The following is a 20,214-nucleotide window of genomic DNA, read 5'->3' on the forward strand; positions in this document are numbered from 1 at the left end:
CTCCCTGCCGGCCGCACAATGGGTAATCTGGAGAGGGGCCCCCCCGGAGCCAGATAAACAGGCCAGATTGCCGTCATTATTAGCCGCCCTGCAGGCCCACCCCCCCTCCGGGCCCCAGTGCAGCCGTACCGGTTGCACATGCGGTATATCCGCCACTGTGTGTTTCATATTAAATGGATTTAAGTTCTTTTGGTGCTGAAGAGGTTAATGAACCTTTCTATTCTGGTTAGAACCTTGCAGCTCTATGTCACAGCTGCTCCTGACCTGGTCATTTCCCCCCCATAAAATCTGGTAAGACCTTCTCTTTCTTGCCAGTGAAAGCTTTGCTTCCTAGCTCCTTGGGGATGCTGTGCTGAATTGAAGATTGTTGTTGCTACTGGAGTGTATGCTTTCCTCATTGTCCTATTCCCATTTGGTTTGTACAGTCCTACTCATACCTATATACCTCTCTACCTTTGGTGAGTGTTTGTATGTTTGTTGCTTTCTGTTATCCCTGTCTGTCTTACATGTTGGTACACTAGCATTTCTGTCCCAGGCCTCCTGGGGGAAGGGGAGGGGACAGCTTATGGAATAACAGAACAACAGTAAGGCTGGTGGACCAAACCTCCTCAACTTTAGAGGTACTTTTGGGAGCAGGGATAGATAGGGCCCCAGTCCTAGGGACGGTTCAGGGCCCCTTTCCTTAAATCACGTACAGTCACAACATGACACCATAAATAGAAAATTTTGAGAAAATCCAGACATCTAATGTCTGTGATCAGCTTTATCCTGTCATCCCACCAAGTGTATAACATACACTGAATGGCCACATTATTAGAGACACCCATTTAGTACTGCATTGGATCGCTTAGCTTTTTGCACATACTACAAATCCCCATACTGTTACCAAACCTCCAGCTGCCTAAAATATTGTCACCTAAAGAGAAGGATACAAGGATCCATACTGTTTGTACCAAGTTCTGACTCTCCCAGCATCATTCCATGGTGCAACAAAATTTGTACATTCACATTGAAACTGACACTTACTTTTCTGCTGCACTCCGGGATCATGGGTCTAATTTTAATACAAGAAAGTTTTAATCAGGAAAGTGCCAGTGTCTGTAATAAATTGGCCATTCAGTGTATAATACTGGTAGATAAAATAAGACTGAGCACAAGACCTTCACAGCTTCTACACATCATAGGGGAGATCTCATGACGCCTTCTCTCCATCTACCTGATGATCCTGAGGAACATTGGGATCTTCTTGTTTACAGTCCTGTGGAAGAAGAGGACGGGGACATCTCTCTGGTGTTGTCCTCTCACTGGATTGAACTGGAGGAAACACATACAGGGACTGAATTCATTCTTTACATACAGATAATTATAGGCCGTGTGTATTTAGTCCTGTCTATTACCTGGTGATGTGAGGGGCTGGGGAACCTCCATCATGACGTCCTTGTACAGATCTTTGTGTCCTTCTAAATACTCCCACTCCTCCATGGAGAAATAGACGGTGACATCCTGACACCTTATAGGAACCTGACACATACAATGATACCGTCATCCCCCGATCCCTCCATAGCGTTACTGTGTAATGTCCCAGCATTCCCAGCAGTGTCACCTCTCCAGTCAGCAGTGCAATCATCTTGTAGGTGAGTTCTAGGATCTTCTGGTCATTGATGTCCTCATGTATCAGGGGGTGAGGTGGAGGCCCCATGATTGGGCTCAGGGGTCTTCCCCATCCCTCAGACACAGGGGCCTGACAGCGCTCACTAGAGGTCTTCTTCACTACTGTGTAATCCTGGTTATGGAGAGACACATTAATAAACCTCACTACAGACAATCCCAGAGTCCTCACCTCTCCAGTTCTAGCCATCTGTTATTCCAATAGATAAGAATGATGTAATGTGACGTCATCAGAATCTCTCACCTCTCCAGTAAGCCGGAAGAGGATCTCTAGGGTGAGGTGTAATATCCTCTCCGCCATCTTGTCCCTGTCCCTATCCATCCTTGTAGGGTCACTCAGGAGAATTCTCTTATATAGAAGATCTCCACTGAGAGGATCCGATATTGTAGGGACCTGAATGGGGAGAAGATGACGATGTAACATCATAAAGATCCCATGTAAGAAATCTCCGGAGCTGTTACCGGCTTCACATGATCACTACATCCAGTCATGGCCCCGTCCTGCCCCCGGTATAACACACAGTCCCATTATAGTCACACACAGAGATTTATCCCAGGCTCAGCACTGAGGGGGTTAATGTCCCCTGCCCCCAGTAATGGGGAATCTCCAGCACCTACCTCCACCTGCAGAGCCGCACACCACATATATGGCTGTTCTGTGCGCACAGGACCTGGGATGATGAAGAGTCTGTCGCTCCTCCCCTACATGTAACTGATCACATGACTATGACCTCATCCCAGGTTCTGTGCGCACAGAGCAGCCATATATGTGGTGTGCGGCTCTGCAGGTGGAGGTAGGTGCTGGAGATTCCCCATTACTGGGCACAGGGGGCAGGGGACATTAACCCCCTCAGTGCTGAGCCTGTGATAAATAATAATAATAATAATAATAATTTTATTTCTATAGCGCCAACATATTCCACAGCACTTTACATTATAGAGGGGACTTGTACAGACAATAGACATTACAGCATAGCAATAAACACATAGATCAAAACAGATACCAAGAGGAATGAAGGAAAAAGGAGGAGACACGAAAGGTGGATGGTAACAATTGCTTTTATTGTTTGGACCAGCCATAGTGTAAGAATCGGGTGTTCCTGTTGCTGCATGAACCAGTTAACAGTCTAAATAAGTAACAGTACAGACACAGAGGGCTATTAAATGCATAAAGCATGTGAGAACATGATGTGAGGAACCTGGTTATGGTAAAATATTTTGAATGAGCCACACAGGGATATTTAGATTAATGCGTTGAGGCGATAGGCCAATCTGAATAAATGCGTTTTTAGGGCACGCTTAAAACTGTGGGGATTAATCATATTAACCTGGGTAGTGCATTCCAAAGAATTGGCGCAGCACGTGAAAGGTCTTGGAGATGGGAGTGGGAGGTTCTGATTATTGAAGATGTTAACCTCAGGTCATCAGCAGAACGGAGGGCACGGGTAGGGTGGTAGGCTGAGACAAGGGAGGAGATGTAGGGTGGTGCTGAGCCATGGAGTGCTTTGTGGGTGAGGGTAAGGATGTGTACACACGATGCAGATTTGCAGCGGATCCGCAGCGGATTTTACCGCGCAGAAACATTGCATATCCGCATTGTGATGTACAGTAGTCTTAAAATCAATGAAAAAAAAAACCGCTGTGCAGACGCTGCGGATTTTACCGCGCGGTTTTCCTGTGGTACAAAATCCGCAGCATGTTACTTCTTTTGTGCGGTTTTCCACCTCCCCTGTCTCCTAATCCGCAGGGGGAGAACCGCATTGGAAAACCGCACAAAAACCGCAAGAAAACCGCATGAAAAATGGAAGAAATCCACAGGAAAAATGCAGGTCATTTGACCTGCGGATTTCTTCCATTCTGCGCGGAAAAATCCGCAGGGCTAAAAAGTCCGTCTGCCCTCAGCCTAAGGCCGGGGTCACACTAACCGACGCAAAATACGGTCCGTATTTTACATGTGTAATACGGATGAATGACCCCTAAATAGTGCTCTGTATGTCATCCGTAAGCAAGGTGTGGTCGCGTATTTTGCGCATGTCAGCATCCGTATGTAATCCGTATGGAGAGATTTTATCGCAGACTTGCTAAATGGACATATAATGGAGCCCTATGACAGGGTTTCTAACAGAAACCAAAGAATAGATATAGACACATAGAATACATATATATATATATGTATTCTATGTGTATATATCTGTTCTTTTGCTTCTTTATTAAACCTGTCAGTGTGAGTTTACTGTATAGCGCACTGAATTGCCGGCTTTGCTAAAAGACACCTGGTGCGTATTTCTCGCAAGTCACATGTGTGGTCCATGTGTAATCCGTATTTTTTGCGCACCCATAGACTTGCATTGGCGTATTACGGGCGTAGTACGCTGACAATCGCAGCATGCTGCGATTGGCACGGACCGTAGAATACGGACGAGAAATATACGGTTGTTGGGAGCAAACCCATAGAGAATCATTGGTCCGTGTGTAATGCGTGCTTTTAACGCCTCTCAATCATCCGTATTCCTCGCCAGTGTGACCCCGGCCTAATAAGTTTATACTGAATTCTAGAGTGGATGGGTAACCAGTGTAATGACTGGCACAAGGTAGAGGCATCAGTATAACGATTGGTGAGGAATATGATCCTAGCTGCAGCATTTAGGACGGATTGGAGAGGGGAGAGTTTGGTAAGAGGGAGACCGATTAGTAGAGAATTACAAGACCCCATGACAGTGGGCATGTTGCTGGGGAGTAATGGTGGAACCACACACGGAAATGGCAGTGTCGGGCATAGGTAGGTTAGTAGAGGGAGGAAACATGAGGAGTTCAGTTTTTGACAGGTTCAGTTTCAGATATAGTGAGGACATGATGTTAGAGACAGTGGTAAGACAATCACTGGTGTTTTCCAAAAAGGCAGGCATGATATCAGGAGAAGTGTATAATTGAGTGTCATCAGTATAGAGATGGTACTGGAACCCAAATCTACTGATTGCTTGACCAATAGGGGCAGTGTACAAGGAGAAGAGGAGCGGACCAAGAATCGATCCTTGTTAGGCACCCTAACAGTAAGGGGAAGATGAGAGGAGGAGGAGCCAGCAAAAGATACAGTAAAGGAGTGGTCTCTGTATGTGACTATAATGGGACTGTGTGTTATACCGGGAGCAGGATGGGGCCATGACTGGATGTAGTGATCATGTGAAGCCGGTAACAGCTCCGGAGATTTCTTACATGGGATCTTTATGATGTTACATCGTCCTCTTCTCCCCATTCAGGTCCCTACAATATCGGATCCTCTCAGTGGAGATCTTCTATATAAGAGAATTCTCCTGAGTGACCCTACAAGGATGGATAGGGACAGGGACAAGATGGCGGAGAGGCTATTACACCTCACCCTAGAGATCCTCTTCCGGCTTACTGGAGAGGTGAGAGATTCTGATGACGTCACATTACATCATTCTTATCTATGGAAATAACAGATGGACAGAACTGGAGAGGTGAGGACTCTGGAAATGTCTGTAGTGAGGTTTATTAATGTGTCTCTCCATAACCAGGATTACACAGTAGTGAAGAAGACCTCTAGTGAGCGCTGTCAGGCCCCTGTGTCTGAGGGATGGGGAAGACCCCTGAGTCCAATCACGGGGCCTCCACCTAACCCCCTGATACATGAGGACATCAATGAGCAGAAGATCCTAGAACTCACCTACAAGATGATTGAGCTGCTGACTGGAGAGGTGACACTGCTGGGAATGCTGGGACATTATTAGTGATGAGCGAATTTGTTCGGAAAACGATTGCCAAACATAAATTCGGCATCAATATGACACATTCGGATTCGTGATCGGAAACACGAGCAAAATCTTATAAAATCATAAAAAATCGGTAACATTAGGTAAAAAATGCGGGAAAATATATGCGTTGCCACAAAAGTATTTTCAGCACTTTAGCAATGATAATGGTGGTGTATCATGACCGTTTGGCACATGTTTGATGAGGGGAGGGGGTTTTCAGAGCTCAGGGGCGCAGCGTTCTTGTAAGTAGTCATTTTTTTCCCCTAACTTTACGTGTGCACATTGCGGCTAGCCAATCAGGGCACTGGAAACACCCACAATGTCCTGACACCACGGCTTGTGTCATTGGCTGCTGAAATCACAGGTCCCTCTCCGTATAAAGAGCGGGCATCTTGTTTTAGCCCCATTTTGACACTGTAACAGCGCAGAGAGGCTGCCCCTGGTGTTGGCACTGTTAGCATCAAGAGTTTACCTAGTTAGATAGGTGGTTGTATATCAGTCAGAGAGTGTAGGTAGCTACTGTCCAGTGCGGCTGTTAAGCTTACCTTCCAGCATTTTTTTTGACCACCATAGAAAAAGCTAGCAGGGCTCATGTCCTATAAGTGTTGTGCACATCTTCTATAGTGCTCCATGCATGAATATAGCATTCTAAATAATATCTTTTCACTAGATAAATGTGAGAAGCCTGCTGTATCCCAGATTGTAGCCAGTTAGCTAGGTGGTTGTTTATCAGTCAGATAGTGCAGCTATCTAGTGTCCAGTGTAGCTGTTAAATTTACCTTCCAACACTTTTTTTGGCCATTACTGAGGTCCACAGACAAAGCTAGGAGGGCACATGTCCTAATATCCTACAAGTGTGCTGTACACTGCTTCCATTGTGCTCCATGCATGAGTATATAGCATTCTAAATAATATTTTATCAGTAGCTAAATGTGAAACAGCCATCTGTATCCCATCTTGTCATTTTGTGATGTGGTGATATGAAACTGTCTGCAGACCTAAGGCTGGTTTTAGACTTACCACATTTTTTGCGGCCCGTATCTCCGCATTTTTTGTGTTGTACCGCAATAACGGGCCCCAAAAAATGTTTGCGGATCGCCGTTTTTTTATTGTTGCAATATTATGGAAATAGTATTGGGGAAAAAAACGGCGTTCCGCAAACCCGAAAGTGACAGCGCGTCGCAAAAACAAACTTCCGTTTGTTTTTGTGGCCCCATTGATTTAAATGGGGGTCATGTTCTTACGCCGTATAAAATATCGAGCAAGCTCAATCTTTTCTCACTGCCGCAAAAACGGCCCTCACGGCCATACGGCACACAGCACACCATTAAATTTTTGCGGGCCGATTTTACGGCCCCATAGAAAGCTATTGAGGCCACAAAATCGGCCCGCAAAAATACGGTAAGTGTAAAACCAGCCTTAGGCACATTAAAAAATATTATAATTTTTCAGTTGCAAAAAGTTAAGCAACTCGCCGTATTACACTTTCTCATTTTGTTGAGTTGAAATTAAGCTGTAGTGGCCTGATACAGAGGCCACAAAAAATCTTCTGTTCCTAGTGTCATACAGTAGGGGACATCTCACATTCAAATAGTTTTAGCATCTAGTGTGTTATAGAGGCCTGATCCATAGGCCACAAAAAAATTCTTCTGTTCCTAGTGTCATACAGTAGGGGACCTGACTTTCAAATTGTTTGTAGCATATCTTCTTTGTCAGACAGGCCTCATCCACACTCAAACAATTATTTTTTCTGTGACTGACACGATACAGCACCCCATGTTTCGACTTGGAATTTACTGTCGCTGAAATGCAGCTGATTGCAGAGGTGGTGCAGAGTTTAAAATCTTTTGTTGCTAACACTGTGCTCCTACCACACTGAGCAACTTGACTGGGAAAAAGCGAGGCCATGGTGGAAGGGGAATTAGGCTTGGTGTTCAAGGTATTCGTGGGATAGGTGGTAATGTTTGTGAAAGCACAATGTCACGTCCTATGCAAAGACAACTGACAGCTTCTGTTACAGGATGGGCTACTCCACTAACTTTCTTTCACAGATGCACAGTGGTACGCCTTGTCGATGATGGCCAGAAAGTGCATGTGCTTGAGTGGATGGCAAGCGCAGCTTCAAGTGGCCTCTCCTCTTCCTCCACCTCACCATCACACCCAGTACAGTCCACAGAGGTGGCACCCAAATTCCCCTTGCCTCCCCCCTCGTCCCAACTCTCCAACCATACAACTGACTGTACGGAACCACAGATGGGGAAGTCTGAAGAGCTGTTCACACATTCTATGCCATGGTCATCAGAAGTGTACTCAAAAGCTTCACAGAGTCAAGAGGAGGAAATCTACACCGATGCCCAAATTTTTTTTAGCTTGGATCCGGGGCAGGACGAAGAAGGGTTGGAGGCTCACGTTGACTGAACTGTGCTGTCAGGGCAGGAAGGGTGCTAACACAGAGGATGATGATGAGGTGTTAGATCCCAGTTGGCATGAACATAGATGCGAACAGCTGACGGAGTTCGTCATCTGAGGAGAAAGATGAGGATGTTACATTGTGCCGTATGTCGCAGACACATAGTGACGCAGCCACAATGAGCAATGCATCCTCAGCCACAACTGTGCCTGTGAACAGCAGCGTCCGTGGGTCTACAGCTTGCAGGGGTGGCAAGGGTTGACTAGCCTGGGCCTTTTTTGACACTGAAAAGGATGAGCCAACTCACATAATCTGACTTGCAAGAAAAAACAAACAACTGAGTCGTGGTAAAAAGTGCAATAATTTGATTACTACATGTATGAACCTTCACATGTGCAATCAACATCCTTTACTGTGGGAATACCACTGCACAAAAATGCGGCTTAGCGGACCTCAACAACCATCAACCACCTTATCAATCGCATCTGCTGCTTTTTCCTCTGTTACCATGCCAACTATTGAGACGCAGGTCTTCAACCACAGAACCTCGGGTTCTTTACCCGCTCCAGTCACGCTGACTGAGAGTCCGCCGACAGCTGTATCGGAAGTGGACATGCCTGCTGTTTTTGACCGATCTCAGAGAACGAGCAAACCACAAGTTTCTCAATCCACCGTAACATCTCCGCCTGCACCTCTATCACGGTCCAGCAGTTTGTCTGGTTTACCATACTCCACCCTCTCTCAGCACTGCAGCCAGCCCACGGTTCCGCAGTTGTGGTCACATAAAAGATTGTTTCCTCCTATGCATGACAAAGCTAAGAGGTTGAACTCCAACATCTCCAATCTGTTGGCCACGGAAATTCTGCCTTTCTGCCTGGTAGATACAGACGGTTTCGAAAAGCTGATGGCCGTCGCAGTCCCCCAGTATCAATTACCCGGTTGCCATTACTTTTCTATGAAAGCTGTGCCTGTGCCACAGACACTTGGACGAGTAAGCATGGCCAAGGGGATTACATCTTGCTGACTGGGCACTGGGTGACTCTGGTAGCTGTGGGAACAGGTGCTGCTCCACAAATCTTGGAATTCCCATGGCTTGCAGGACAAACCTCTACATTTAACACTTCCTCCACTGTTTCTGCCTCCTCCTTTTTCTCCTCTAGGGCCTCCACCTGCGCACTCAACCTCTGCCTTAATGAGACGCGCAATCCAACAGTGCAGAGCGAATCCCCAGTACCTCTATACTGCGCAGCTATGGCTCACCGCAATCAGTCTGTGTTAAAATTGATATGCCTTGGAGATCACAGTCATACAGTTGAAGAGTTGTGGACATCTCTCCAGGCTGATATACAAAAAAACACGGCACTCCAGAGAAAAACAGAGGAGAATTGGTGCTCAAGTAAGGTTTCCAACCCATAGACATATACAAAATTACTTGGCACTCAAAATCGGAGAAGCAATTTTTTCTTTATTGTGCATCCAGACAAAAATAGACTCATATCATATGAATGTTTTCGGTCCAACAACGGACCTTCATCAGTAAGTTCTTTTTGTTTCTTTAGAGTAGACTGTAAGAGATACAGTAGGGTAAAAGATATCCTAAGGCAGGAATGAAATCCTGTTTATTTTGTAATGACTGTAGCTCAAGTCTATCAAACATGTATCTATCTTATGTGTAGTGAATTAATGGAGATGATGGTGCAGGAGCATCTAGAACTGTATATCAATAGCATCAGGGAAGGTTTGGACCCTTTCACATTTTGGTCATCCAAAATGGATGAGTGGCCAGAACTCGCCTCACATGCCTTGGAGGTTTAATCGTGCCTGGCAGCCAGCATTCTCTTAGAATGTGTCTTCAGTGCTGCTGGTGGTGTCCTGATGGATAAGCTCAGCTGGCTGTCCCTTGAAAGTGTTGACTGCCTAACTTTCATCAAGATGAACAAGTCATGGATCTCCAAGGACTTTTGCACCCCAATCGCAGGCTGTACTGGCTAGGTTTATTGCATTTTTTAGTGTGATGCATTAATGTCACGTAACTGCACTCTGTGATATCTTTAGCATGGCTTCTGTGGCTGCTGCTGATGATGTTAACACAAATTTGTGGAAATGTGAACAGTCATGGTTGGTCTACATCTGCTGGGTTAGCTGTAGTTAAAGACGTGTCGGTCCCAATTTTACTATTTCTATGCTCATGACAATTATTCCACTTTGGTGGTATCAAGCCCTCATTTTTTAAAATGTGAAAACTCCAGGTTGGGTATCCATCTGCTGGATTGGGTGTAGTGGAAGACCTGTCGGTCCTCTGGTGGTGAAAATTGATGCCACTTTGGTGGTGTCTGCCAATAATTTTTGGAAATGTGAACACTCCTGCTTGGGTCTCCTTCATGCGTGTTGTCTGTAGCAGTAGGCCTTCAAGACTGTCAGGCCTCCACTTCAGTTTTTCTGAGGCCACTTTTCTGGTGTCTGTCCCTCATTTGATGTGTCTTGGCAGCATTTGGGGCCGTTATAAGGTGTTGTTCATGCGTTTGTTTTTGTCTCTCATTGACCTGAATGACGTTTGGTTATGTTCGTGAATATTCGCCGAATTAATTGGCGAATATTGCAAATTCGGCAATCGTAATCCGAACCGAACATTAAAATATTCGCTCATCTCTAGACATTATACAGTAACACTATGAAGGGATTGGAGGATGACGGTATCATTGTATGTGTCAGGTTCCTATAAGGTGTCAGGATATCACCATCTATTTCTCCATGGAGGAGTGGGAGTATTTAGAAGGACACAAAGATCTGTACAAGGACGTCATGATGGAGGTTCCCCTGCCTCTCACATCACCAGGTACTAGACAGAACTAAATACACACAACCTATAATTATCTGTGTGGAAAGAGTGAATTCAGTCCCTGTATGTGTTTCTTTCAGTTCTATCCAGTGCGAGGTCAACACCAGAGAGATGTCCCCTTCCTCTTCTTCCACAGCAATGTAAACTAGAAATTCCCGATGTTTCCCCGGATCATCAGGTAGATGGAGAGAAGATGTCATGAGATCTCCCCTATGCTGTGTAGAAAGCTGTGAAAGTCTTGTGTTCAGTCTTGTTTTATCCACCAGCATTATACATTGAATGAACAATATATTAGCAATATCGTCCTCTCTAAATTGAAGCTTCCATGTGTAGAATAAGCCAATTAGCCTGGAAAGCAGCATAACATCTATTGTATATATTTTTTTATAGGTTAGTTTTCAGTTGAATCAACAATAAATGAATCCATAATTGAGGTCATCGATACTAGGGCAAGCAGGATCTGTATTTAAAAACTGTCCACTTTGAAAAAGAGGTGAAGAATATGTCTAATAAACAGTTGTTTTCTAGTCAAACTAATTATAGCTGATTACAAAGCTGGTGAAAGACCCATTAAGGTGTCCGACTCTACAATATATTATCCTTCAGTAACAGATGGGCCTATAATGGTAGAAGACCAGTTATACTGGCAGTGGTGCCTTTGTGAAACAATAAAGCAAAAATTGGATCATTCATTAGAGTAAAAACTTTACCTGGTCAGAAAAATTCAGATTCCTGAGGCACCATGAGGAGGGCAGGGTCAGAGTTTGTAACAAACATCATGAATCTCTTAACCCGTACTGTCAGGATGTGGGAAGCAGAGTAACAGTCCGAGGAATGATTTCTTGGCACATCCTATGCCCTGTGATACCTGTGAATAGATGTTTGGACACTGGAGCTTACTTAAAGGGTTTGTCCACTAGTAGGACAGTCCCCTCTTGAACTAAAAGTTTGACCCCCTTAAAATGGAAAAAAACCTTTACTCACCTCCCATGCTTGTGCCGTTCTAGCAGAGTCAGCACTCGCGTTCCCAGAACTCTGGTGCGGTGCAGTGACATGTGGTGCCTGTCACCCAATCAGCGCTGGCGTCACTGTCCCCGTCTTCGTATGGATTGAACATGAAGAAGAAGTCCAGGCTGCAGTTGATCTTTGACTTCCTCTTCATGTTCAATCTATACGAAGGTGGAGACAGTGATGCCAGCGCTGATTGGGTGCCGGACACCACGTGTCATTTCACAGCACCAGAACTCTGGGACCTCAAATATTAACACCACTGGAACGGCGCCGACTCGGGAGGTCAGTATAGATTTTTTTTTTATTTTATCGGGGCCAAACACTTAGTTCAAGAAGGGGTTGTCTTAGTCATGGACAACCCCTTTAAGTGTTGTGGTCACCAAGATTCACCCCTTCATGGCAGATGTTTAACGTGTGGCTGAAGGACCATGCACCATAGTAGAATGGTCATGTAGTCATGGATTATTTCCAGGAACAGTACAGCAAGGTTCTTTTTTTGTTTCCATCCTATAGAGCATCTCTGGAACATGATATAATGGGCTCTTCAGATCTTGTCTATAGCTTCATCTAATTTGCGGCAACCTCAACATAAGACAATATTCCTGCCAAATGATCTCAACATCTAGTGGAATCTATGAAGCCATGAATAGTTGAGATTCTGAAACTCAAAAGAAGTCCAATATGCTACTAGATGGGTAAAACCAAAGACTAGATCTCAAAGTATATATAACCGCTAGCGGCATAGAACAGATCAGCAATCAATTCTATATTAAATATGTTATATATATATAAGATAGAGATACCACAATTTAAAGAGGATTATAAACAATGAAAATTTTTATTGCACATATATATTTAGACAAAAAATACACAGGTATCACGATGAGGTAGATAGAACCTAGCAGCTAAAAGATATTGGCATAATAAAGAGATGGTAAATATAGTGCCAGACAGAAAAGAAGTATCTCAAAGGCTGAGTCTGCACAGAACCAGAAAAATAGTAGTAAAGACCGTGAGCCTAATAATGCAAAGGACCAACTATCAAATGGAAAGACCGGAGATAAACTGGGACAGGAATCTGCAGTCTAAACATAGAGTGACAGGGTTCTAGGCTACAGCTAATGGCTACCTAGGTCATTACAAGGCATATAGTTATAACCTCAAAATCCAAGTGTGGATAATTACCTTGTGACATGGTCCGAGTGTGTGCAGAGGCGCCCGTGAGACATGCTGAAGCCATTAGTTAGCTGTAGCCTAGAACCCTGTCACTCTATTTTTAGACTGCAGATTCCTGCTTTAGGGCTTTATTTAGACCTTATTAGGACAACTTTCCTGACCATCTACTGGGACTAGCTACAGTTTTTTCATCTTTTGTCCCAGTTTATCTCCGGTCTTTCCATTTGGTCTTTTGCATTATTAGGCTCACGGTCTTTACTACTATTTTCCTGGTTCTGTGCAGACTCAGCCTTTGAGATGCTTCTTTTCTGTCTGGCACTATATTTACCATCTCTTTATTATGCCAATATCTTTTAGCTGCTAGGTTCTATCTACCGCATCGTGATACCTGTGTATTTTTTATCTAAATATATATGTGCAAAAAATTTTTTCATTGTTTATAATCCTCTCTAAATTGTGGTATCTCTATCTAATATATATTACATATTTAATATAGAATTGATTGCTGATCTGTTCTACTCCACTAGCGGTTATATATACACTTTGAGATCTAGTCTTGGGTTTTAGTTTCAGGCCTGAGAGGTGTATCCAGCTGGCCACGGTATTTTTTTTAGGTTGATATGCTACTAGATGGGTGTCTGTAATAAAGTGACTCGACCTGAGACCTGAGTAGTCTGGAAAGCTTGCAATTTGTTACCATCTTTTCATTTAGCCATTAAAAGGTATCAAACACTGAGGACTCTCAATTCCGAATATTTTTCTATCTACTGGCTAACACGGTACAAAGATATAAATCTTTCCTGTAATAAAGTGGCCATTCAGTTTATGTCTTATAGTTGGTGGAAATGACAGGATAAAGCTGATCATAAACATTAGATGTTGTCTGGTTCTTCTCAAATGTCTCCATCTGTCTGTAACTTTTACAGTATTTCTTTCAGGGTAAAGATCTGCCCCATATTAATACTACAGAGACATATGTGAGGGATGATGAACAGTGTAAGGAAGAGATTCCTACAGATAACCACACAGGTGAGAAGTGACCATTAAAAGTATCTTGGAGATGGGAATTTGAAGTTTGGATTATTGAGGATGTTATTGTTAGGTCATTAATGGGACGGAGGGGAAGGGTAGGATGGTAGACAGAGATGAGGAAAGAGATGTGGTGGAACTGTGGAGAGCTTTATCAGTGAGAGGAATAAGTTTATATTGGTCTCTGTAGTAGATGGGCAACCAGTGCAGTGACTGAGACAGTGAAGACGTAATGGTGCATCAGTTGGAGAGGAATACGATACTGGCTGCTGTATTCAGTATGGATTAGAGAGGTGAGAGTTTAGTAAGAGGGAGACCAATTTGTAGAAAATTGCAATAGTCCAGACGAGAATGAATAAGAGCAACAGTACAAGTTTTTGCAGAGTCAAAGGTATGAAAAGGTCAAATTCTAGAGAGTATTTTGAGGTGTGGGTAACAAGAGTAAGCAAGTGATAAGATTATCATACTGTCCTATTTTCAATGGATTTTGTTATGTATGCGCAATTTGTTTTTAGGTGCCGCCTCAAACCTAATTCGCAACTTCAGCGTTGTACCTGTGGTGTACATAGCGGCGCATGCGCTGTGGTGTCGGGGTGTGGAGGCACTCATACAGGCAACGCGTAGTCCTAGTTACACTTCCGGTCATCTCACCGGATCATGTGTCATGTGACCAGGTTGCGTGTGTGCTGAGCGCCATCCCCTCTCGTGACGTCACAACATGGCGGCTATGCGCCGGTACACTGGCCTGATTCAACTTACCTCATTAGTTTACTACTATTTAATCATCCAATATTTTAATGCCACTCTACCTCCTGACGAAACTGCAAGCGGCGGTGAAACGCACGTCGAGGTGCGTCTCAGCAGTCTTTACACCTCTATACTCTGGACACAAGTAATTAATTATATGGATACGGTTTGGTTATTCTGATATCAGTGCTTGCCCAAAACTAGCATTATTGTTCTACAGCTATTATATGGATTATTTTTGTAATTTGCTTAGTGTGTAACTTTTTTAGGTAATTTAAATCTGGTTAACAGGGCATGCTATTATTGTTATGAGTATTGAGCCATAATTATTTGTTCTGTTATGCACTGTAGCCACTTTATTGGAATAGTGTCCAGACTATTAGAGGGTTCCCTGGTCATATCCAAAGTTATTTTACATACATAATATTGTTACTGTATGGATATGTACTTTGTTGGATTCTGCTGTTTAGTCTCTTGTTGACTGTCCCCAGTATTATTTTGTTCCAACTAAATATAATTTTTTTGTTTTCTATTCTGTGTTTAATAAAATTTTGATATATTCTTATATTTTTTTGTTGGTTTATCCTTCATCCGTTCTCCTTTGATGTTAGTTATTAATATTTGTCAAATGCCAGAATGAGAGAGAGAGCGAATGTTTTAAGGTATTTTTATTACTTACTGCAAAGTCAAAAGTTTACATACATTTCATTAGTATTTGGCACCATTGCCCTTAAACTGAATTACTTGGCTCAAACGCTTGGGATATCTTTCCACAAGCTTCTCATATTAGTTGGTCGGAATTTGGGCTTATTCCTCCTGACAAAACAGGTGTAACTGATCCAGGTTTGTAGGTCGCCTTGCTCACACCTACCTTTCCTGCTTTGCCAATAAATTTTCAATAGGATTGAGATCAGGGATCTGTGATGGCCACTCCAAAACATTGACTTTGTTATCCTTAAGCCACTTTTGTTACCATTTTGATGTAAGCAGTATGCTTTGAGTCATTGTCAATTTGGAAGACCCATTTCAACCCAAGCTTTAACTTCCTGGCTGATGTCTTGAGATGTTGCTTCAGTATTGCCACATAATCTTCTTTTCTCATGATGCCATCTATTTTGTGAAGTGCACCAGTTCCTCCTTTGGCAAAACAACTCCACAACATGATGCTGCCACCCCCGTGTTTCACAGTTGGGATGGTGTTCTTAGGCTTCCAAGCTGCTCCCTTTTGCATGATGGCTCAGTGGTTAGCACTGCAGCCTTGCAGCGTGTGGTCCTGGGTTCAAATCCCACCAAAGACAGCATTTGCAAGCAGTTTATATGTTCTCCCCCTGTTTGCGTGCGTTTCCTCCAGGTACTCCAGTTTCCTCCCACATTCCAAAGACATACTGATAGGGAATTTAGATTGTGAGCCTCATCGGGGACAGTGCCAATAATGTCTAAAGCGCTGTGTAGTTCATGGCACTATATAAATGAGTAAAATAAATAAATAAACGTAAAGATGATCATTATGCCCAAAAGGTTTAAGTTTACTTTCATCAGACCACAGGAGAAGTCTACAGAAAATAAGGTCTTTGCTCCTGTGTGCATTTGCAAACATTAATCTGGCTTTTCTATGTTTCGTTTAGAGTAATGGCATTTTCCTGGCAGAGTGGCCTTTCAGCTCATGTTGATACAGTACTCGTTTCTCTGTGGATATTGACACAATCTTACCAGCTTCCGACATAATCTTCACAAGGTCTTTTGCTTTTATCCTTGGGTTGATATGCACATGTCGGACCAAAGCACGTTCATCTCTCGGACACAGAACCCCTCTCCTTCCTGAGCTGTATGATGGCTGGACATTCCCATCTTGCTTGTACTAGCGTATAATTGTTTGTACAGATGAAGGAGGCACCTTCAGGTATCTTGAAATGGTTCTGAAGGATAAGCCAGACTTGTGCAAGTCCACAATTCTCTTCGTGATAACTTGGCTGATTTATTCAGATGTTCCTGTGACGCTACACAAAGAAGCAGTGTGTTTCTGGTGTGAATTAAAATACATCCACAGGTGTGTCTCTAATTAACTCATATATTGCCAAAAGCTTCCAAACACATGACATCATCATGTGGGCAGTCCAGAAGTGTTTAAAGGCATAGTAATCTTAGTGTATGTAAACATTTCACTTTGCAGTAAGTAATAAAAATGCCTTAAAACGTTCTCTCTCTTTATTTTGGCTTTTGGCAAATATTAATTATGGTAATCCTAATTGACCTAAAACGGGAAAGGTTTATTCTGATTTCATGTCAGATATTGAGAAAAACATGCATATTTGTCTTGTAGGTAAACTTCTGTTTCAACTGTAAATTTGCAACAACAGATCTAACCCATTCAAATCAATGGGTTAGATGTCATACACTTGTCATCTGTGTTCTGTCCTTTTTTAACGGTTAATGAAACGTGTACAAGAAACATTATTTTTTAATAAGAGGAAGTTTTATTGCCAGACTGATGCTAAAAACTTATTCTTTGACTAAATACTGATATAAATGTGATCAAAACCACTGATGAAATCTAGTTTGTTTATTGCACACGAGAAAAATTAATGACATGAGAAGATCTTAGTTAATTTTTACTACCATATGAAAAATATAGTAATGTTTAGCTATTATATAATAAATTTATTTCAAGACAATGTTAATGAAAAATAATAAAATCAGTTTTATTCTTGGCAGATGACTGTATCGGGAGCTCAGAAGGGCATCTGATATTTTCAGATTTTGTAGCAGATGATCATGGTATAGCACCAGAAACTTATGAAGAGCATGCCATTACCACAAATATACCTGTAGATCTTCACAGCAAAAATCTGTCATTTAATTATTTTCAACAGTTCTTATCTTCCGATTCACCACAAACTGTTAAGCCAAATGAAAGTAATAGGAGTGATGGTGATCGTCAAAGACCTCAGAAATGGGAGAAGCCATTTTCATGTTCCGAATGTGAGAAGCGTTTTATACAGAAATCAGATTTCGTTAGACATCAGAGAATTCACACAGGGGAGAAGCCATTTTCATGTTCGGAATGTGGGAAATGTTTTACAGATCAATCAAATTTTGTCAGACATCAAAGAATTCACACAGGGGAGAAGCCATTTTTATGTTCCGATTGTGGGAAATGTTTTACACAGAAATCACATCTTCTTAGACATCAAAAAACTCACAAACATGAGAAGCCCTTTTCATGTTCAGAATGCGGGAAATGTTTTACAGAGAAATCAGATCTGGTTAAACATCAGAAAAGGCACCTGTTCAGAATGTGACAGCTGTTTTATGAACAAATCACAAGTCGTTGCACATCAGAGAATTCACACAGTGGAGAAGTTGTTTTATGTTTTGATTGGGGGAAATGTTTTACACAATAAAACACATCTTGTTAGACATCACATAACTCACAAATGTGGGAAGCCATTCACTTGTTCAGAATGTGAAAAGTGTTTTAGACAAAAAAAATCTTAAACATCATTGAAATCACGCAAAAAATTAGTTGTTCCTTTTTATTTTAACCCCTTCCCACCAGCCTTTTTTCACCTTTCTGACCAGGCCATATATATTTTTTTTTTATTCAGAACATTGTCACTTTATGTGGCGATAACTCTGGAACGCTTCAATGTATCCCATTAATTCTGAAAATTTTTTTCATTACACATTGTAATTTATGTTATTAGTAAATTTGGGCAAATATGATTTCAGTTTATTTCTGAAAATATCAAAAATTTGAATTTTTTTTAAAGATTTTCAGTTTTCGAACTTTGATATTTTATGCTCTTAGACCAGATGGTCATACCACACAAAAGAGTTAATAACATTTACCAAATGTCTACTTTACATCAGCTTCATGCCTGAAATTACCTTTTTTTCTGTTAGATTGTTAGAAGGGTTAAAATGTTACCAGGTATTTTTCAATGACATTTACCAAACCTATATTTTTAGGGACCACTTCACTTTAGAAGTGACTCTCAGGGGCCTTTGTGTCAGAAAACCCCCAAACAAGACCCTGTTTTAAAATCTATACCCTTCAGTGTATTCAAAAGTGCATTTAGAAAGTTAGTTAACCCTTTATGTGCCTCACAGGAATTAATGCAACCTGGAAGAAAAATGAAAAATTAATTTTTGTTTTACTAAAATGTCGCTTTGTCCCCAACATTTTAATTTTGACAAGGATATAAGGACATTAATCCATATGTGGTCAGAAACTACCATTTGAACACAGGAGGACTTGGAAGGGAAGGCGCTTCATTTAAACGTAAATTTGGTTGGAACAGATTGTGGATGCCATGTCACATTAAGAGAGCCCCCTTGGTAACAAAACAGCAGAAAACCCCACAAGTGACCCCATTTTGGAAACTACAACCTTAAAGTAATTTACAGATGGGTAAGATGATCATTTTGAACCTGCTGGTGCTTCACAGAATTTTATAATATTGGATTCTGAAAATTAAATATTAAGTTCCTTTCCATTAAAATGTTCCTGAAGTCCCAGATTTCTCATTTGCACAAGGGTAACAAGAAATTGCAGACTAGATAACAGGGTCGATTTTCTCCTGAGTACAAAAATACCCCATATTTGGTTGGAAACTACTATTTTGAAACATGTCATGGCTGGGAAGGGAAGGAGCACTATTTGACTTTTGGAGCGAAATTTTTGTTGGAACAGATTGCAGATGTCATGTTGCATTTGGAGAGTCAATGAGGTGCCAAAACCTCAGAAACCTCCTATAACTGACCCCATTGTGGAAAGTGAATGCCTCAAGGAATTTATCTAGGAGTGTAGTGACCATTTTAAACCAACAGATGATTTCTGAATTTTATAACATTGGGCTGTAAAAATGAAAGATTACGTTTTTTATGCAAAAACATTGCTTTGTCTCAAAATTAACCCCTTAGGCTATGTGCCCACGTTGCAGAACTGTTGCGGAATTGTCCGCAGCATTTCCGCAACTCCCCGCCGTGGGTAAAACACATGCGGAATTCGCATGCGTTTTCCCGCAAAACACAAGCGTTTTGCAAGCGTTTTTAGCTTGCAGAATGCTATCGCTTTCCAAGTGATTTGAAGCATCGCTTGGAAAAGTGATTGACAGGTTGATCACACTTGTCAAGCATAGCGCTTGACAAGTGTGACCACCTTTTTACTATTGATGTTGCCTATGCAGCATCAATAGTAAAAGACAGAATGTTAAAAATAATTAAAAAAAATAAAAAAAATCGGGATATACTTACCCTCTGTTGGCCCCCGGAGCCCTCATTGGCGCTGGCAGCAACTTCCGTTCCCAGGGATGCATTGCGCAAATAACCTCTGATGACATAACGGTCTTGCGAGACCGCTATGTCATCAGAGGTCATTCGCGCAATGCATCCCTGGGAACGGAAGTTGACTCCAGCGCCAATGAGAGTCGGGAGGACTCCGGGGGCCGACATAGGGTAAGTATATCCCGATTTTTTTTCATTTTAATTCTATTTTTAACAGGATTATGGTACCCAGGGCATAGAGGATAGTCTCCTCTCCTCCACACCGTGGGTACCAT

The 20,214-nt window shown here is 42.3% G+C and overlaps 3 protein-coding genes across 4 annotated transcripts in view; 2 read left to right on the top strand and 1 right to left on the bottom strand.

The window, feature by feature from the left end:
• The window catches only part of LOC141073880 (gastrula zinc finger protein XlCGF66.1-like), a 38,408-nt gene extending 36,009 nt beyond the window's left edge, over positions 1-2,399 (bottom strand). Inside the window, exons 1-5 of one of the 2 annotated variants that reach the window (XM_073561411.1) lie at positions 2,287-2,399; positions 1,913-2,062; positions 1,604-1,783; positions 1,398-1,521; positions 1,217-1,314 (exon numbers count right to left, since the gene is read on the bottom strand). In XM_073561411.1, coding sequence (XP_073417512.1) covers positions 1,217-1,314; positions 1,398-1,521; positions 1,604-1,783; positions 1,913-2,062; positions 2,287-2,313 — 579 coding nt within the window. In that variant the 5' untranslated portion in view covers positions 2,314-2,399. The other variant, XM_073561420.1, reaches the window with a different exon arrangement.
• Positions 1-20,214, top strand: part of LOC141073676 (uncharacterized) — a 502,533-nt gene that overhangs the window by 301,211 nt on the left and 181,108 nt on the right. The window lies entirely within an intron of this gene.
• On the top strand, positions 4,847-19,913 carry LOC141074044 (oocyte zinc finger protein XlCOF7.1-like). The gene is made up of 6 exons (XM_073561563.1): positions 4,847-5,075; positions 5,205-5,384; positions 10,564-10,687; positions 10,771-10,868; positions 13,816-13,906; positions 17,366-19,913. The coding sequence occupies exons 1-6, from the start codon at positions 4,893-4,895 to the stop codon at positions 17,950-17,952; spliced, it is 1,263 nt and encodes a 420-aa protein (XP_073417664.1). The 5' UTR covers positions 4,847-4,892; the 3' UTR covers positions 17,953-19,913.

The sequence above is a fragment of the Dendrobates tinctorius genome, unplaced genomic scaffold (assembly GCF_039654945.1).
Source record: "Dendrobates tinctorius isolate UK_male_01 unplaced genomic scaffold, ASM3965494v1 ptg000014l, whole genome shotgun sequence".
Lineage (NCBI taxonomy): Eukaryota > Metazoa > Chordata > Amphibia > Anura > Dendrobatidae > Dendrobates > Dendrobates tinctorius.

Excerpts from the sequence above, each read along its gene's own strand:
- LOC141074044 (XM_073561563.1), top strand. The coding sequence starts at position 4,893 with ATGATGTTACATCGTCCTCTTCTCCCCATTCAGGTCCCTACAATATCG. Across the intron at positions 5,385-10,563 it reads TTGAGCTGCTGACTGGAGAG|GTTCCTATAAGGTGTCAGGA; the intron begins GTGACACTGCTG and ends TGTATGTGTCAG. Across the intron at positions 13,907-17,365 it reads TCCTACAGATAACCACACAG|ATGACTGTATCGGGAGCTCA; the intron begins GTGAGAAGTGAC and ends TATTCTTGGCAG.